Raw genomic sequence first — 18722 nt, forward strand, 5'->3', positions numbered from 1 at the left:
GAGGGATGGCAGACAGTGCCTATGCCACTTGGTGGTCTCTGCACCCTGCCACTGACTCAGGTCCCACCCTGCTCCAGCAGATGCTGCAGGGGGTTTGCAACACTGGGAGGTGATTCCCGGAGAGGTCAGGCACTGCATCCCAATGCCTGTCAATGCATTATTCAACCACCAACAGGAAGGAAAAAAAAAAAAGCCTGGGTAACTTATTTGATTAACCTCGTTTGACCATCTGGATTAAAACCAGAAGGTATTATTGGCAGATGTGCTACCTGATGACAACTGACAAGAGAAATTAGTCTTCATTACTCACACTCCTTATGCAACCAGCTGTACAGCACCTCTGGAAGGATGTCACCACGACAGCTCACTTGAGACCTCACGTCCGAGCTCAGCAGGAGCAGAGAGGACCCCGGTGCCCCCCCAGCCTTTCCAGTGGGAGCACTGCAGATGCACGCACCCATGCACAGCTCCTCACAGCACCCAGACTCCTTCCAGAGGCCTCCCAGCAGCAGGCAGGCTGGATATAACCTTGCTCAGGAGCTCCGTGACATCGATTAATGGGGAGGAGAGGATGGTGCAAGGCCACCTGCAGTGACCTTGCCTGCACACCCTCACAAAGGGAGCTGGCTCTGGAATAATGCCACAACTCGGCACGGGGGGGCTGCGGGCCCCGCGGTTCCTGAGCAGCTATCGAAACAAACAAGTTGACAAATGAGGCTGCTTCTTAATGAAGCTGAAGCCAAAGTCAATACTCGGCCCTTCTATCAGGGCACAGATCAAAGATGGTCTCAAGGGCAAGCGACCTTGGCGGGGGTGGGACAGCTGTCACTCGGGGAAAGGGATGGCACGGAAATGAGAAGGAGCAGCTCTGGAAGCTGCTGCTGGAGAGGAGACAAGGGCAACCTGCAGAAAAGGATTTAGAAGAGGAGAAATACAGAAGGCTGGGGGAAAGCCTTTCTTCCAGGCCTGCTGTGCTCTTTCAGCAATTAAATCAGGTTATTAGGATCCTGGTGACCTTGTCCTCCACCAACACTGCTGCAAATGTGGAGCAACATCCTTCTAACAAACCCACATTTCTGGTGTTTTCTCTGCAGAGGCTTTCCTTCTGCCCACCACATAACGAAGTGGCGAAGGATCAAGTTTCCCCCATCTATTTTCAAGTGTTGGGGGAGGTTTAAAATTTCTTCTTCAAGTTTGGTATACTTGCAGATTTTCTGCTTTAGGAAGGACAGGGAGGGAACCACAGGCAGGAAGGGAGAGGAAGGAAGAAAACAATAGTACAGAGAAATATATTCCACAGAAGTACAACAGGTGTTCCTGGGTGTAACCCAACTAGAGCCAGCCCAGTTGCAGCAGGGAGGAACCCATCGATGAACACTTGCAGAAGGAGCCATTCGTTTGTGCTAGAGCCGGTCCTTGCCAGCCAGATCTGTCCTGCAGCACCTTTGGCTCTGTCACTGTCCACTGCATCCTCTGAGCCACTGCTTTAGGAGGGCCCCTTCCCAAGCAGGGCAGCCTTGCAGCAAGGAATGACTGCGAAGACAGCAGCTCTTCTGAGGACAGTGCATGAAAGGACTCACTTGGGACAGCCCAGGTCTGCTCCCAGCCTCGGTGCTGGTGTGCTGGGGACAAACCCCATTGCTGCTCTTCCATCCCTCCTCTGTAGTTGGCTTGAAGCAAAGATTCCCTGGGGCTGCCTCCCCGTTTGCAAGGCACTGAGCACAATGCTGTCTTCACCATCTCCAGAAACCTCCACCGGCTGCTCCGCTCCCCCTGCTTCTCTTTGAAAGCTCCTCAATTCAATGCTGGTCTAAGCTGATGGCAACAAAGACCTGGCATATTTATCTCCAGGTCAACCTAAATATTTCATTTAGCTTCTAAAGAAGTCAATTCCTTTCTCTCTTTCTTCCTTCCTTTATTTTAAATCTCGAAATGCATACCGTCTCTCATGAATATTGATGAGGATCATTAGTCACTGAACATTTCACTTCCCTTCTCTTTTCTCCGTCTATATAAAACCTTCATCTTTGTTAAAGGGAAAAAAAGCCCATCTCACATTATATCTCTGGATGCGTGTTAAGATTAGACCCATTAATACATTTATAGATTGGGTAAATACCTATGGGAACAAATACTGGGCATAAAAGGATATGTACATACAGGCCCTGAGATTGCTACTGCACTGGAGGTAATTGTTAAGGTTGTGGTTTAAGCTCATTTCTTTGTGAAGGATCACAGTAACAGCCCCAGGTGCTAAATAACCATCTTGCTGCCTGCCTGGCCGAGGGGAATTTCTCTCATTCCCCTGCTTCACTCATGCTCTCTACCTCTCCTGCAGGTTTTTTTGACCATGCCTGTTCCTTCTGTCTTCATCAACCTCACCCTGAAGGCTGCTGATGGACTTCAGCTTTATTTACTGTATACAGATGGCAGGGTTTAGCTAGATACAGCAAATAGCTCGGGGTGAAAAAACAGGACTTGCAACATTCAGTTCAATGCTTTATAGCAATATTTCACTATTTCCTTATGATTAGGATGGATTTTTAGAAGGACTTAAAAGAAAAGCCAACCCCAACAACACAAGGTACTTTGTTGGGAGTTTTGCAGTACCTTTCAGTCAATGCCAACGAAGTCCCACTTCACTGTGAAATGGGAACAGGTTCATCGTGTGTTGGGCTGAAACCCACAGTTTCCCCCAAATTCGTCACCAGAGAGTGAAATATAGCTGTGTTGCTTTGATCCAGGAGCGCCACCTGGCAGCTCAGACTGCGGAGCAGAGGTGATGCCATGGGACATAGCGACACACGGGAAACCAGCGGGTGTGACCAGTTTTGTCACAACTAGTTCTCTGGGTCTTTTCACGGCATGCCAAAGCAACAGACTCTTGTGCCTGCAACACCAGAAGGGTTTCATCTCCTCAGCAACCTCACTGAGCTCCCACCCTGCAGCCTGGAAGCACCCTGGCCACGGCCACAGCAAGTTTCTGTCCATAACTCCACAGTAGATTTACTTCCGCTGGCTTGAGAGCTATTTTAGTGGCAAGCCTAGCTGTTTATCAATACAGAGCACGTGTCTCAGAGTGGGACTTACAAGGCTGCAACAGTTTTAATTGATATTCTAAGCTACAGTAACTTGGTAGTGCTTTGTTGCTCCATGGTGTGAATCTCCAGCCCCAGCTGAGCCTGCAGAAGCACACAGGACCTGCCTCCAGGAGAGGACAGCTGGGGATCCAGACCAGGCAGACAGAGATGAACCCCACGTTTCCCTGCAGCGCTGGGAAGCCTCTCAGTGCCTTGCAGAGAGCAGTACTGCATTGCAGTGCCTGTGCCCAAGGAGGACTCCTACAAGAGGCAGAACCAAGCTCTTCCTTTCTCCAGGTTTGGGTAGGGATATACTGACACCCTCCTGCCCTCATCACGCCATTGTGTCAATGCCAGGAGAGCTTACAGGAGGATTTATGGCATCATCAGAACTTTAGTTAATGGTATAGCCAGGCCCGCATGTTTAGGTTCAGGTCTGGTGGACACCATGTCAGTGGTGTGACCTGTACTGCTTATGAAATACAGCCTGCCAGCAACCTCTCTGGCAGGGTCCCCACGGACACCGAGGGAGGAAAGCTAAATAACAGACCCCCGGGCTGCAGCAACAGCTCTGCAGAGAGGGAGAAATTATCAACAAATACACACGCTCAAAGGTAAACTCTGCGGGTAGCCTGGAGGCAGCGCAGAGATGAGAAAGCTGGAGTCACTGCCTTCAGAGCGCTGCCTTGCATCTCCTTTAATTCATGCTCCCTCTGTCCCATCGACACTTTAAAAATAAACCACTCCAAAGCCAACAAAGACAGCAAGCAACACAGATGGCCAGACTTCACTGGGTAAAGCAAAGCACAAACTTATCCCTGCCCTTTTCCATGTGAATCTTACTGGATGAGACTTTCCCCATCAAGGACCTGCAGAACAGCACAAGGACACTGGGATATTCTTCACCACACCTTAGATATCAGTCTATACTTACTAACAGCTAATATCCCTGGAACACCTTCAGCAGGGCCTCTATCTCTGCTGGGCACTGCTTCACGCAGTGCCTGGCTCTCCCGCACAACCCACAGGCTCTGCGGGATGGGAATCAGCTATGGAATTCCTTAAGCCAGCACGCAGGGCATGAGGAAGTCCTGCGTTCATTTATTTAAGATTGCACAGCAATAGCTTTCCACAGGGGACTGCTACTTGAATCAATAGATAAAATTACACCCTTAGCCTATTAGCTGCTACAACCTCACCGTTACCATACAACTCACAAGCTTGGTGCCAGGTCTATAACCAGCAGGGCTCTCAGCTGCGTAGGCATCAGAGGATGGTACCCAGCTCTCCTCCAACCTGAGAGCACTGCAGCAGCACGTGGAGGAACCTGAAGGCAGGAGTTTCCTACCCTGTCTGAGCAGAGCTGTGCAGGGCATGTGGATCCCTCTCACAGAGCATCCCTGCACATGTGCACGATGGATCTTACCAGCGAGGATTTGGTTCTCAGCAGTGCTGAGGTCCTGCATTTTACACAGTTCTCCAGCTGGCCCAACCAAGGCAAAGCCTCCCCTGACACCAAACAGAGACAGCTTGTTTGTTGTTTTTTCCTCAGGTTTAACTTACATCCCTGCCTTGTTTAGCTAACAGACACACAAAGCACCAGAGAGATGTCAATGAGACCTCTGCTGATAACAATGCATCTTTAACAACTTCTCCGGAGCTTGCTCCATGCACTCACCTCTTCCTTCTCAAATGCCTTTGTCAGATAAAGAACAAAAGGCTCAATGCGGCTTATATGGGAAGAAGCCTTCCCTAATCAATTGCGATTGTGTCTTCACGGGCAGACACGAGTGACAACGCTCGGGGTAAGGCGAGCTTTCCTATCACAGAGCTGCCAAGCCCTGCAGGAGACAGCACCTTTACTGGCAATGACAGCAGAGTTAGCAGTGCAAAATGTGCACCAGGCTCCATGAGGAGCTTTGGAAATCAGCTGCAGTGGGTTCCAGTAGATTACATGCCATGGACCCTGTGGCTTTTAGCAAAACATTAGGGGAAGTCTTGTTGCCAGGCTGCAGACTGATGCCAAGAGGTCCTGCTCATTGCCCAAGCCTCAGAGGGCGAAGTGGGAGGAGATGCTGGGACCCCTCAAGTTGTTTAGGGCCTGCTGAGCCCCATTGTGTGCAACAGCAGGATGAGCCAACACCTTTTATTTATTATTATTATTTTTTACAGGGGTGATGGGGGTTGGCTCCAATTTATCTTCAAGACTGAGAAGGATTTGTGCTCAGCCTGTGCTGCTGTGGGTGTAAAGTCACTCGCAAGATCCCACTTCAGACTATGTGTCCCCATAAATCCAAGCAATTCTGAGGCAGCAACTGCCTTGCTGGGCTGCTAATGGGTGGCATGAATACGTCATTGCATCTCAGTGCCACTCTAATAGCACGTTTTCCTGGCAGGAAACGTTCGCTGAACCCTCTTTGAACTACTGCAGGCAGCAGAAGTGGTGTTCAAGCAGAGACATTTGGAGCAGAGACACAGCAGCTTCTCTGAACAAGCCATTTTTTCCCAGAACAGCAGGGACTCCATCCCAGAGTCCCAGCTGGTTTCTCTCCAGGAAGCAATATGGGGCCTGACAGAGAAGAGCTTTGAATCAGACTGGCACTGAAAGGATGCTCAGCCTTTGGCAGAGAAAGGCAGAGAGTTTCTCTGCTCTCCCCTGAAGGAGGGCACGATGGTACAGCTGGAGCAGGGTGGGATTGAGCTGGCCACAGACCCGCACCCAAATGAGAATGACGCTTCCATCCTTTGTACCTACCAGCATGTGCCAGGCTTCGATATTTAGGGCACATTTTAAAGCCTAAACCCTATTTTGGGTTTACAACCACCTTCTTTCCTCCTCTGCTCTCTATCCTTCTTGGTGTTGGACTCTCCCCATCTCCCGTCCCAGCACCCTGCCAACCGAAACACCCCCCACCCCCCAGCACAGGGCTGCTACAGAAATACTCTCAGCCTTCATTCTTGCAAGAGCTGCAGATTCCCTCTGAGAAGCTATTAAGAAGCAGTCGAATAGAGCAACCTTTCATTGACAAGTCACTCGGCCCTTTAAACGATCTCCAAATAGTGTTTTCTTTTTATTGCTTTCTGCAGTTTAACAGCCTTGATTTCAAGTTACTTTGGCTTATGATAAACTCCAGATCTATAGCGCTTCTATTCTCTTCCTCTTTGGTCTCTCTCGCCCACTTCTTCTTTACGTTTTTATTAAAAAAAGATCCAGGAAAACAGATAGCAGATTAAAAGGGAAACAAATTGAAATGGGTCAAATGTATCTTGCTTAGATGACAGCCACCCCATTAGATACTTTTAAACAGGACAAATAATCTTTTCAGCAGCACAAGTGGGCTTTTACATTTATTCTAAATTACAAACCAAATGATTGCAGCCTCAAATGGAAGCAGTGGCTAATTGCACTAATATCTCACTAATTCCAGCACCAAGGAATGGGGAAAAACTAACGATTTCCACCATTTTACCAATTATTCAATTTAGACCAAGGTACATTATGCAAACCCTGGGTTGAGCTTCCTCTCCATTTTGTGATCTATGACAAGGACTGGAATTCCACTTATTAATAATGGAGGAGCTACAGTTATTCTAAGGATGGGTATGAGATAATTATAAGCCATAAAAAACAGCTTTCATATGCATACACAATTCTCTCCCTGTGCCTAACAGAACTGAAACCTATCTGCAGGCTGGAGATAGGCAGGAGCTGGAGACCATAAGCCCCATCCAGAGACACCGCTGGATGTTGCTGAGCACAAAGGCACAGCTGGTAAGGCAGCAGAAGTGGGCTGCATGGAGGGATGAGCTGCCACAGGTAACGGAGCATGGGGGTGGCTCTCCTTCATCCAAGCATCATCATCACTGCCTCGCTGGGCCAACCCTGACATGCATCCTGTACTGCATCTGAGCTATGGGGATGAGTGCCACCTTTTGGGACCTCTGTCTCTCTTCCCCCTCTCCCCAGCAAGAGACATCAGACAGAGCTTTGCTTAGTCCCAGCACCCTTAACTAAGACCCCAAACCTCCTCAACAAGGGGGCTGAGGGGAAGCTCACAGTGTGGAGTCCAAAGCTTTTAGGCCATTTGTAATTCCCCAAAACCTGAGGTTTGCCTTACACTAACCACCAGCCCCACAACACCCATGTCATCCTTAGAGAAAAATCTCTGGCTGTGGATTCAGATAGCCCCTAGCTGGGCAGATTTCTGAAGCCATTACGCCACGAATGGGATTTGCTAAGCAGCACCCTCTCCCAATTAAACACAGACCGGCTCTTGCTGCCACGCAGAGATGCAGCCCTGCAGCAACAGCTGCTGGCATCCCAGTGCTCTGCAAAGTGCACGGAGACACCTTGAATGCGGAAAGCTTCTGAGCCCTGGTTCTGCTCCCAGCCATGATGCAAACAGAGGGATGCTGCTGCCAGCAATGGCTCCAGCACCGAGCCCTCTCCTTGCACAGCAGCCAGCACTCCCAGCCACAGTGGCTGAGCCCAGGGAAGATGCCTGCAGGTTAAGGTACAGATTTCAGCCTCATGCCCATCCCTGATTGATGGCATGGATGCAAGCAAGGCAGAAAGTAGGGACATCAGCCAAGCAGGGAGGTGAAGAGGTGTCTTTGTCCTTCCTTGCACACAGACCATTATACAGAGCAGGAGGATGCTGCTGTGCCAAGCCCCATTCTGTCCCCTTTTCTAGCCATGCCTGCTTTCACAGCCTCAGAAAAGGATGAAGCATGTCCTTCCCTCTATGCAGTGACACATCTGAGTGTGGGGCCACCCCACAGAACCATACGGGAGGACTCCAAAGCCACCACCGTGCCCAGAAAGGTGAGAGGCAGGGAGAGGCTGCAGGCACCTCCAGCAGCCAACGGCTGGTGGGAACAGGTGGCGAAGGAGTAGGCTGACACCTCCAAGCACTTAATCGTTCCCGTTAGTAGCTTTATGAATGGCAGCCAAAAAGTGCCATAATTGCTGCAGCGACGCTTGCTAATGACTCGTGTTAGATCTGGCGAGAAGTCAAAGGCAGGAGAGAGGAAGAAAAATAACAGAAGCAGGATCAACATGTGAGCACCTGCCTCCGGCCACCCCAGAAGAGAGCAGAGAGCCCAGCTTGGAGTCTGCAGCGATGGATGGGCAGGGACTAAGCGCGATGGGAGAGCAGGGAGGGGTTTGCAGCACAGCCTCCATCTCCAGCTTTGGGAAGGGAAGATGGCTGAATGAGGTGGGGAACAAGGAATAAAAAAAAAGTCCCAATTTTCAGGTTAGTCAGAAATGCTTCTTTTCTTGGGTGACTACAGCATTGCCAACTTTCTGCTCCAAAAGTCACTGTGAGCCAGGGGAAATCACCAAACCCTGGGGAAGGCAGGGCAGCTCAACTTGCCACCAGCTTCAGCAGGACCTCTGTTTTCTGCTTCGTGTTTTGGGACATCCCGCCCAAGCTACAGCTCCCACTAACCCACCACTATGGCCAGGGGTGGAATCCAGCCCCGTGTGCACTAACAGCATGCTCCTACCGATTATGTATCTGTTTCTGAATGTTAACAAACAGGCGGCAGCATCTGATTGAGTGGGTTATTAGCAGAATGAAGACAGATGGCAGAGGATTAACTCTAAAGCGTCTTTATTGCAAGGCCGTCACTGCAGACAGCTCTACCTCTCTCCCTCTGTCTACAACTGTCACCAGCTTAATTCCACCCTACAACTCACAGCCAGCACCAAGCAGCAGTCCCAGCGCGCCAGTGAGGAACCGTCAATCACAGCAAAGGGATGGGCACGTTGCAGCCACACTGGAGCAACACCTTCCTACGCCTGCCCCTCAAATGCACCCGAATCCAGCCTGCTGTCCCAGCTCATGCTTTGCAGAAGTGATACAGCATGAGGCAACTGCAGCCGATGCAGTGCAGCAACACCAGATGTGGGGGGACGACTGAAATCGATTTTGCTTTGCATATCACCACCAGCAGCATCCGAGGCTGTACTGTTGCTTTGCAGCTGCGAGAGATCCTGGCACCTCCTCCAGACCTGTTTTTTTTCAGGACCCTGGTTGATATATGGTGATATGAAGAGCTGATGTGCGTTAACTAACGCTAATGGAGGTGAGTTCTTGGACATTTATTTTTGCTTCGCACCCTGGAAGACAGCTCAGCCAGAAGAGCTTGCACCTGCAATCATGCTAATGGATGTACATCGCTTGCCAGCTGGGATGCAGACAACATAATGCTAGCAAAGCCCCTCGCTGGGCATGGCCACAGAGCATCCATAAGACACAATATTTATTTTACCCTGCTGGGAGAGGTTGCCACAGTAGTCTGCAAGTGCCTAACCTGGATCTTGTCCATGGGGACAGCCAAGAGAAGCATTTGCCCAAGAGAAGGGCTTTGAGAGCAGCCACTCCCCTCTAGTTCCTAGCAGATGCAGCCCATGATGGCTCCGTACCAGGTCTGCAGCTGTACAGCGCTGTGCAGCTCCTCCACTCCGACAAGACCTCTGTCTAAGTCCTCTTCTGCTTTTCTACCTAGGAGCCCATTCTGTAGATGTCTCCATTAAATGACAGCAAGGTTCTAATGATCCCTGTAATTACCCATTTCCACTACGATGGAGACCCCACACTTTGTAATTATCCGATTGCCCCACTGCCTACCTTTGCTTTCAGCTCCTTCAGCTGCCCTGTCATTATTAATAGGGCTATTCATTAGCACCATAACACAATAAAAGAGGAAAAACTCTCACTTGGCAAAAACATGAAGGGGAAGCTGTCTCACTCCTTATTCCTGCAAGGTAACTGGCCCAAAGAACCTGGCTCAGGTACTTTTGGCAGGGAATACCTCTGGGATGACCAGACATCTGAAACCCCCCTCTGCTCCCACCAGTGCTCAGCCCATGTTTTACAGCTTGGATTCATGCCGAAATCTAAAACCCAGGAGGCTTGAGGTCTGCAATTGTCATCCAGAACCATCTCCAGCGAAAACACGAGTCCCAGGCGGTCTTTGTGGCCATGGAAATCCCCCGACTTTGTGTTCATTTTTTTTTTTTCTTTTTTGGCAGATTGTACCTTTAAACATAATGGCCCTGCAGTCTGCGGGGGCCAGAAACTCATCTAGAGGCAGGCATGCTTTGTTCCCTTCCCCACACAAAGCCTTTAGTTTTGGCCTTTCATGTGTCTTTGTTCTGTCTCCACAAAGCCATGTCAGGGCTGAAAAGGGGGCTTGCTCTGTAGGTGGATGCAGGCTTTGAGTCCCAAAGGATGGGATGGGATGCCCACGTGCAGCACCTGGGAGCATCCCAGGGGCAAGGCCAGGCAGCCTTAGAGAGGCTCGAGGAACACAAAAGCAGCAAGAGATTGTACCTTCCCTCAGCTCTTGGATGAGGCTGTGCCGTCCTTTCTCCCAAGGGGCAGCCCCTTCCTATTAAAAATATTCTAATCAATGTTTAAAAAGCACGGGATAATTAACAAACATGAGGTGAAAGCTTGTGAAGTGCTTTCTCCATGTTATCAGCTCGGTATCAGGACTCCTGGGGAGCCGAGGGAACCTTTGATCTTCTAACTGATATTCAAGCCATACGCCTGCCTCCACTGGAGCTTCACCCCATGCAAGCTAATGCACCTTTTGCTCTCACGAAGGCAAGGCTTCCTGCAGGAGCAAAGACCCCTATGGCCAGTCACTGGGCAATATGCCATCCTACACACGCAATAGAAGGTACAGCGGGCAAGTCAGCCCACGTTCTGCCCAACCAGTCCCCAAAACAAGGACTGAGCCCAGCTTGGACCTCTTTGGGTTGAGCTCGCCATCCCCAGCAGCAGCCCTACTCTTGTACACATCCTCAGCACGCACCTTCCGACTGGCCCAGCCCCGGGACTTGCACCCTCCTTGGATCCAGCATTACCCAGAGGTGGGGCTGCACCAGGGTCTGCTTCAGAAAAAAGCAGCCAAGCAGTGAAGCTACGAGAAGCAAGGATGTTGATCCTTCTGAGCATAAATAGTTTTTGTTTAGTTATTACACTTCATAATTATTTATGGTATTTCTATGGATTAATCAATGCTCATAAAATACCTGGGGGATGACTAGAATATAAAACAGGGAAACTTTAGTGAGATCTCTGCCTCAGCACAGGGGTTTGACAAGTAAAGCAACTATGCTTTTGAGAAGGCACAGCAGCCCTGATCTCAGGTGAGAGATTTATCCAAGCAAATGCCAACACCTTTTGAACACAGCAAGGCTAAGCCTGACTCTAATTGACTTTTGTACCTCTGCCACCAATTAGCCAGACATTTGTTCAGCAAGGAAGTCCATATAAGCTCCAGGATGTTGCAGCTTTAATATTATGAGGGGTGAAGGTAACCTGAGCATATCCCCACTCCTCTCCAGTGGGGACAGATGCACCAGCTGAAGACAAGTGCTTTGAAGGTGTCCTGGTGAGGCATCACCACCCAAGCAGAATAAAAGGACTAGAAGCAACGACTGCTGAAAGAGCTTCCTGTGTGACAAATCCCTTTCATGGGAAAAGACAGTGGATTTGGGATGAATGGAAGCAATAAGCTCCTGCTCTTCTCTTGCTACTTCATACAGGGGCTTCCCCCATCTGCTTGCCCAACAAGACGTTTCAGAAATCAAAGAGGAAGCAGGGTTTTCCCCTCGGGGCGAACAAGAAGCTAGCGTGTTCCTAGCAATAGTGAATCCTTGTGATGAGACTGCTAAGGAGGAAGGATGAAGAGAAGGTGGGGAAACCGCTCACCTTCAGTCATCCTGCGGTACTTCTCCTTGTACATGAACCCCAGTACTAGGCAGCATCCTCTTCCTGGGAGCCCCAGTTCTGCAAGAGAAGAAAGAGCCATGTTAGAAGGCTGGGGACAAGAGCAAAATGGGGATGCTGCAGGGAAGGAGTTCTGCCAGCTACTTTGCTCAGGGGAAGCACCAGCGATGTGCAAACTGCTGGTCCCAACCCAACCACATCCAGCTGACTGCTCTGCTCAGCCACACGCCAGAGCCAGGAGGGTCACCGTCCCCTCCCTGTTTCTTAAGCATGCCTTTCTATTGTGCATAGGGAACAAGCTGCATCTTCCTATGCACCAGTGTGCTGCAACAACACGGGCTCTTAAATCCTGGTCTCCCTTGGCAGGCAGGGCAGTGGATGGGACGTGGCACTCCAAAGGGAAGACAAAGCTGGCTTGAGGCACCTCGCTCTTCGGAAACAAGCGGGTGACCCAGCAAGCGGCAAAGTGCCCGAGTCCAAGGAGGCCCATGCCTTTGATGCCTTGAGTCCTTAATGGGGCTTTCTGACTATTGACAACCAACAGAGAAAGATCTGAGCGTGGCTTCTCCAGAAGTAGGCTGCGTGCACGTGTGCTCTCCCCACGCGCATCTCAGTGCGGCAAAAAGCTCCCCTTCTTCAAACGCATTCTGTGTCACAGCGGAGAAAATTAAGGTACCACGTCCCCGCCACTGCCTGCCTGCGGACCTGCTGTGCTCCTCAGGGGCTGCCGTGCTTCGCGGGGCCCCGCTGATCAAAGCCCCTTTGATGTTTACTTAATGTGGCTGTGGTCTCCTCGGAGCCTGCTATCCGAGGATGGGGCACTCGGGAGCGTTGTGGAGCCATGAGCACGAGGGGAAGGCAGCGGAACAGGAGCACAGCGAGGGCTGCCTCTCTGCTCAAGCCAGGCAGCACCGCACAGGCTGGGCTTCGGGCTCCATGCCGGAAGGGTTTGCGCTGCACAGCTGGGCTGCGTTGGAGCAGGAGGGTTGCTCACCACTGTGTGATGTGCAGGGAAGATGCCTGGAGTCATACAGCACTGCTTATGAAATATTCCTCCCTCGGGCTGCTAGCTACTGTGGCATTCTGACAGAAGAGTCATCCTCCTCCTCTCGCGTACAGCATCTCGGGGCAGAATTGGAGCCCAAATCCAGAAGGCACAAATGACTTGTGACCCCCACGGTGCTCAGGGTACAAGCAAGACAAGTTAAAAAAGTTTCTCTAACATTAACGGGGATCCATCTTGCAAGAGCTTAAAGACCAACAGCTCCTGATCCTAAGGGTCTCATGACAGAGGTCATCAGCAGCTAGCCAAATAAATGCTATGTGCTGTCCCACTAAAGGAAATGGCCATACAAAATGTCTATCAAGATGTCTAAGGTAAGCCAAAATTTGGTTGTCCCTTAAATACATACTGTCACTTAAAGTCAGACCCCAGAGGGAAATGGGCATCCGTGGGCAGTGACACACTTCATCTATCAGGATGACTTTGGAAGTGTCCATAATTCTCTCACTAACTCTAAAAGGTGGCGACCAACTCAGATGTAGATGCTTAAAGATTAGACCATTCAAGACAGGTGAACTGACTACCCACATTCTCAGCAGTTGCTTTGAGTCAGAGTCCTTACCATCAGCACGAGGCAAACAGCAACCTCCTCCTGGCTGATGCAGAGGTTGCAGCCAGCCCTCCTGCTCCTCAGGCTGGGGGTGATGTGATCCGTGTCACCCTGCACAGCCTGCTCTACAACCGCAAACACACCCAGAAAGGTGTCAGCTTGCAGAGTGTTATGTGTTCAGTACTCCCCGTTACTGTTAAACCTGCTGGTTTTAGGTGAAGGACATTCAGCGTGGGCTGCCTCGGTTAGGGCTGGCCAACAGCTAGAATAGATAAGACCTCGCTGAACTTCAGGTGGGTTTCCATAGAGGACTGCACAATGCTGTGAGGACAAACACCCTGTGTGCATCAGCTGCAGGCTGCCGATAGCCTCCCTCGCCTCTGGGGCTGTTGACACAGAGCCTGCAATGCATTTATGCCTTTATTGATGGAAAAGACAAATGGCATTGATTCCTATTGAGCTTTCAACAAGCACCAAGCTATCAAAGTGCAATTAAAACAACACAATTAGATTAGCGTCACACAAGGCAGCACAGTCCACAGCGGGGTTGAGCAAGCCAGCATTGCTGTCTTGCTAATTTCATCGTGCATCGTACAGCCCTGCACATGCATAACTGTTTTTTTTTTTGCCCCCAGACTTGGAGCCCTGGCATGGCAAAAGCTGCCATACTCTCTGCAGCCAACAAACAGCTGCAAGAACATCCTGAGCCAAAACAGAGGGGAATGGAACTGGGACAGGGGCAGCAAAAGGTGCAGCTTACTTGGGGGGGAGAAGAATGTCAACACGGTGCCCAAATTCAGATGTCCAGCTCTCATCTTCCAGTTGCTGGGAGAGAAATGCTCCCCAGAAAGAGCCTGTGCTTTAGAGGTGATGACAAGGGGCTACGACTGAAGACAAGGGCTGTGGTACCCAGTGCCCCAAGCACAACTTTGCCCTTGCAGGAGGGAAGGAGGGATCCGTGAGACTGGGGTTGTCACCCATCTGGAGCCTGGATGAGCCCCCAGCGATATGGGTGTCGATGGGCCGTTTGCCTCCCTGAAGGGTGCTATAATTAATGCTTATAAAACACTTTGATATCCCATGATGAAAGGAGCTATACAGGAGCACTACATTATAATAATTCATACCATAAATTTGTGAGAACATGCAAAAATCTTTATAGCTAAAGGCACCTTTAAATACTTGAGAGTGCCTTTAAAAGGTAAAATACTTCAAGATGACTCTGATGCCTACGGATGTCTCACCACTTCACAGCTTTTAATGGCTATCTAAAAGCTTAAATAGTGAAGCAGACACCCCAGCATTTTAAGTGTTCTGGCTTTAGGGGGCTGCTGAGATACCACTGAAAAAAAGAACATTTTAACCCATGGGTGTGTGGCACCTACCTCCTGAAACAAATCCCATCCACTTCCTTGCAATGACAACCTTTTGTTGTTGTTGTTGTTGTTGTTGTTGTTGTTGTTTTTCTAGCATAGTGGAATGAGTTACAGCTGAGGATTGTCACCCTGGCCACTTATAAAAAGTGTGAGTTTAAGTATCATGTTTGGAAAATACACAGCAAAAGCACATTTTGCCTCAAAGAAGTATATGCATTGATTCATCCCAAAATCTGTAGAAGAGCCACTTAGACAAAGCAAAAGCAAGTCCAAGCCATGTGTGGGGCATTAGGGGCAACAAGTGACAAAGAAGCAAAATTCAATGCAAAGAATAGTTCAGAGGATGAATCAAGCTTATGACTTCTAGGAAGTGACCTTTATGTACATCTTAGGCAACAGAGGAGGTCAAGCTGGCTTTGGGAGAGAGGTATCATTTCCCTGGCCCAAATTATGAAATCCTGCTTTTTCTGTATTTCCCCCCATCATTTGGGATTTCTTTACTTACTCTTAAGGCAATTCTCCCAATGACAAATCAGAAAGGGATCCAAGTTTCTGATCAACCAGTGCATTAAAGGCTAACACTGCAAAGAAGTAATAAACGTTTATTAACACAATTATAATGTGTACTATTGTGTAGCTGTATTCCACCAGGAATGGTAATAAATGTTTAATAGCTCAATAATACCTGTTTAATAATTTTTCAGCTTATCCTGTCTAATTGCAAGTTTATTAAAGAACGATAAACTTTATAATCACTGTAAAGGCATAATTGCAACTCCATTGCTTATTTAATATTGAGTTAATTATATTACAACTAAGTTATATTTTCCCATACATATTAAATATCAATTAGCTGTTTTAAACTATTGATTTGTATTTAATTAACTATGCTATTATATACCAATTAAGCTCTTATAAGAGAAGCAGAAACAGCTGGTCTCTTAAATTAAAATTTAAAAACATTGTATTAAAATAAATATCACGTTTCTATTTTCTCATGTTTTCCTTTTGCAGAGATGGCAATTTGCTATCTGTAAATATTTTTTCCAATCGTATGTTATATCTGTGAGCTTTGTTCTGACCTTTTCCTTTCCAGGATGGGAAGGGGCAACCTCCATGGCAAATGGCCACCACGTTTGGGACTGGCTAACACTGGGATGGGAAAAACAGAGGGCTGGAAAAGCCCCCTCTCACCTGGGGATCTACGAAGTCAAGAACTTGGGCGTGAGCTCCTGAAAGAGCATGAAAGTCCTGGAGAAAAGGAGCTCCATACCTTCCTGGTGTCCCTAATTCAGCTACCAAGGGCAGTAGGAGATGATCCTATCACCAAATCCAAGAGTTTGGTATTGCTTTTAAAAACAGTTGAGAAACCATGCGCTCTTGCTTAGAAGTATGCTGTCCTGACATGTCAAGTTGTCTGCTACTGAATACCTTGCTAAAAATAACAAAAGCAAAAACACACAAACAAGAAAAAAACAAACAAACAAACAACTCATTACAAAATGGAAAAATAAAAACAACACTAATTCTTTCCCTGGTCTTTTCTGGAAAGCCCTAAGTCTCCCAATGTTCTTGGCTTCACCACGGTAGCAATGATTCATCCCAGCAGCTAGAAGAAGTGTGTGAAGGAGCATTTTCTTCTTCACTTTTCAGCACACTGCCCTCCAGGTTCAGTAGCCATCCTGCTTTGCTCATGGTTTAGATTTCTTAGGTGTGCCTGTGACCTCCTCTTAAGCGGTCTTTCCTCTGGGCACCACTGAGGTGAGCTGCATCCTTCCCCTCCAAGTTCTCTTTCTGCCACCAGGATTTGCTTTGAGCTTCTTCCTTCGCTGTCCTTTGCATCCACAAGCACTGCTGAGCAATCCAAGCCACTGCCTTGTTTCAGCAGAGAGCAAATGGATCCTCCGGCATCCAATTTGTATGTTATACCATTAAGTCTACAGAGCAATCCAAGGTCCTCAGAGATGAAAAAGCTATACAAATGCAAGTTGTTATTAAATCTGTGCCCGGTTAATTTATAAAAATGTATTAAAAAAACTAAGAGGCTTCCCAGATGAGAAAATGGGCACATTACTGTTTGAAATATGAATGAAGTAGAGATCAGTGTTAAATGCTGTGGTGATATTGTATTTTATTCTATAGTGCTCTGCAGAAAAGTTGCATTTATAAACCCATTTATTGTGTTATGTACTTGCAAACCACCTTGTCATCCATTTATTGCACAAATAAAATCTTAAAAGCAGAGGATTAGTTGAGTGTGTCCCCGTGGGACCACAATCTGACTTTAAAAGGATCCATCAATGAAGGAAAACAGATGGAGCAGAGGTGTTTGCCAGCTCATTGCTCCGAGATGTAAAACGCAACTGCGCAGAAGGGCTATCCTCTAATGGGCCACAGACCTGCAAGTCCTGCCCGTATTAACGAGGGAAAGCACGTACAGCAGAGCTTGCAGAAAGCATGGCCCCACTCAGGAGCCAGGTCTGGCCAAAGATTTAGAACAGCAAAGTCTCCTCTCTTGCCACCACGCAGAGGTGAAGACCACCTTGGGGGGGGGACGGTTTGACTTTGCACAGCCACAGAAATTCCTCAAGACTGAAAACTGTAAAATCTCTCTGTAAGACCTAAGATTCCTTTAAACAATACTAGAGAGAGACATGTGTCTACACCAAGGACACAGCAGGAGCACCAAAACAAGCCAGCCCTAGTGATGTTTTACCAAAAGGGCATGTCTGGCAAGTGTAATTCTTGAAGGCCCTCTAAGGCTTCTACCGACCATGCTTTTGGGATAAAAAAACATAATAGAAAATGACAGGATACTTGTGGGTACACTTATTTTAACTGAGCAGATTTCAACCCGTTGAAAAAACAGAGCCACCCCCAACCCAGGAGCTTCTCTGGGACGAAGTTCTGGACAGGCACACACCTGACACACCACAGTACGCTGGTATACAGCTACCCAAGATGCCCTGGAAGACCCCAAAACCAAGAGGAAGACTCACAAAATAACACAGTAGTTTCCAAGTAAGAAACCACTTATGCAGTGTGATCTCCAAGAAAGATCATCAGGAAGGAGCTCTGCCCTGGTATCAGGCAATTAAAAATTACTTAGCAGGAAACAACTGGCAGAAGGGGAGAGAATAAAGAGGGACTCATGCTGCTAGGCAAAGAGACTTATTTCCCTCTGTTCCCTGGCTAACGAAGGGAAGAAAGGCAGCTCCAGGTTGCAACTCAGCGTTGAAGTGTTTTGAAGAGGTTTTTCTCCCTAGTGGCAATGTGGAACTTTTGGTAACCCCAAGTTCAGTAAGCTGAATTGGTTTGTATCCCCCACTCTCCCTGCTAGTCCCCCATGGTTGATGCCCTTTTTCTGAACCTCTTACAAACCTACAGTACGTGAGGGGGCACCAAGCAAGTGAAAAAAGATCCTCACAAACCTTGAATCCAGTGATTCTTAGGATTTTGTTTTTCCTCTCTGAAATAAAGACGTCTGAAAGAGGAGCTGCTACAGGAAAAAAAAGTTTACCCCAGAGTAAGAAAGCCTTCAGTACCTGAACTTTCTTGCATAAACAGGCTTTCATACCTTTGTATGCTCAGGTATGCATTTGCACTAGACAAATCCTCGTAAATGCCTTGCTTTGATGAGGCCTTATGGCAGCAAATCCCACACCTTAACTACACCTAGCGTGCAGGAAAAGTACTGTGTTTCCCCTTGTCAAAATCATAACATTCATACAGTGTTTGTTTTGTTCAAAAGAAACAAATAAAAGGTTCTGTAAGAACAGAGGCTGTACTCTTTACCAGTAACAATGTCAGATCTTCTCCTGTTTGCTCTTCCAAGAGCACTGCTGGTCAGAAAACCAGTGCAGCCACGTCACCCTGCCAACATCACACATGGGCTTTGCACGA

The 18722-nt window shown here is 48.3% G+C and overlaps 1 protein-coding gene across 4 annotated transcripts in view; it reads right to left on the reverse strand.

The window, feature by feature from the left end:
• The window catches only part of KIRREL3 (kirre like nephrin family adhesion molecule 3), a 317016-nt gene that overhangs the window by 94030 nt on the left and 204264 nt on the right, over nt 1-18722 (reverse strand). For 2 of the 4 annotated variants that reach the window (XM_084495608.1, XM_084495610.1), the window contains exons 2-3: nt 15325-15400; nt 11813-11890 (exon numbers count right to left, since the gene is read on the reverse strand). The exons of 1 other annotated variant lie outside the window; for it this stretch is intronic. In XM_084495608.1, coding sequence (XP_084351734.1) covers nt 11813-11890; nt 15325-15388 — 142 coding nt within the window. In that variant the 5' untranslated portion in view covers nt 15389-15400. The remainder of the gene's footprint in view (nt 1-11812; nt 11891-15324; nt 15401-18722) is intronic. One more of the 4 variants, XM_084495609.1, reaches the window with a different exon arrangement.

This window comes from Aythya ferina (genome assembly GCF_964211825.1).
Source record: "Aythya ferina genome assembly, chromosome: 22".
Classification (NCBI taxonomy): domain Eukaryota; kingdom Metazoa; phylum Chordata; class Aves; order Anseriformes; family Anatidae; genus Aythya; species Aythya ferina.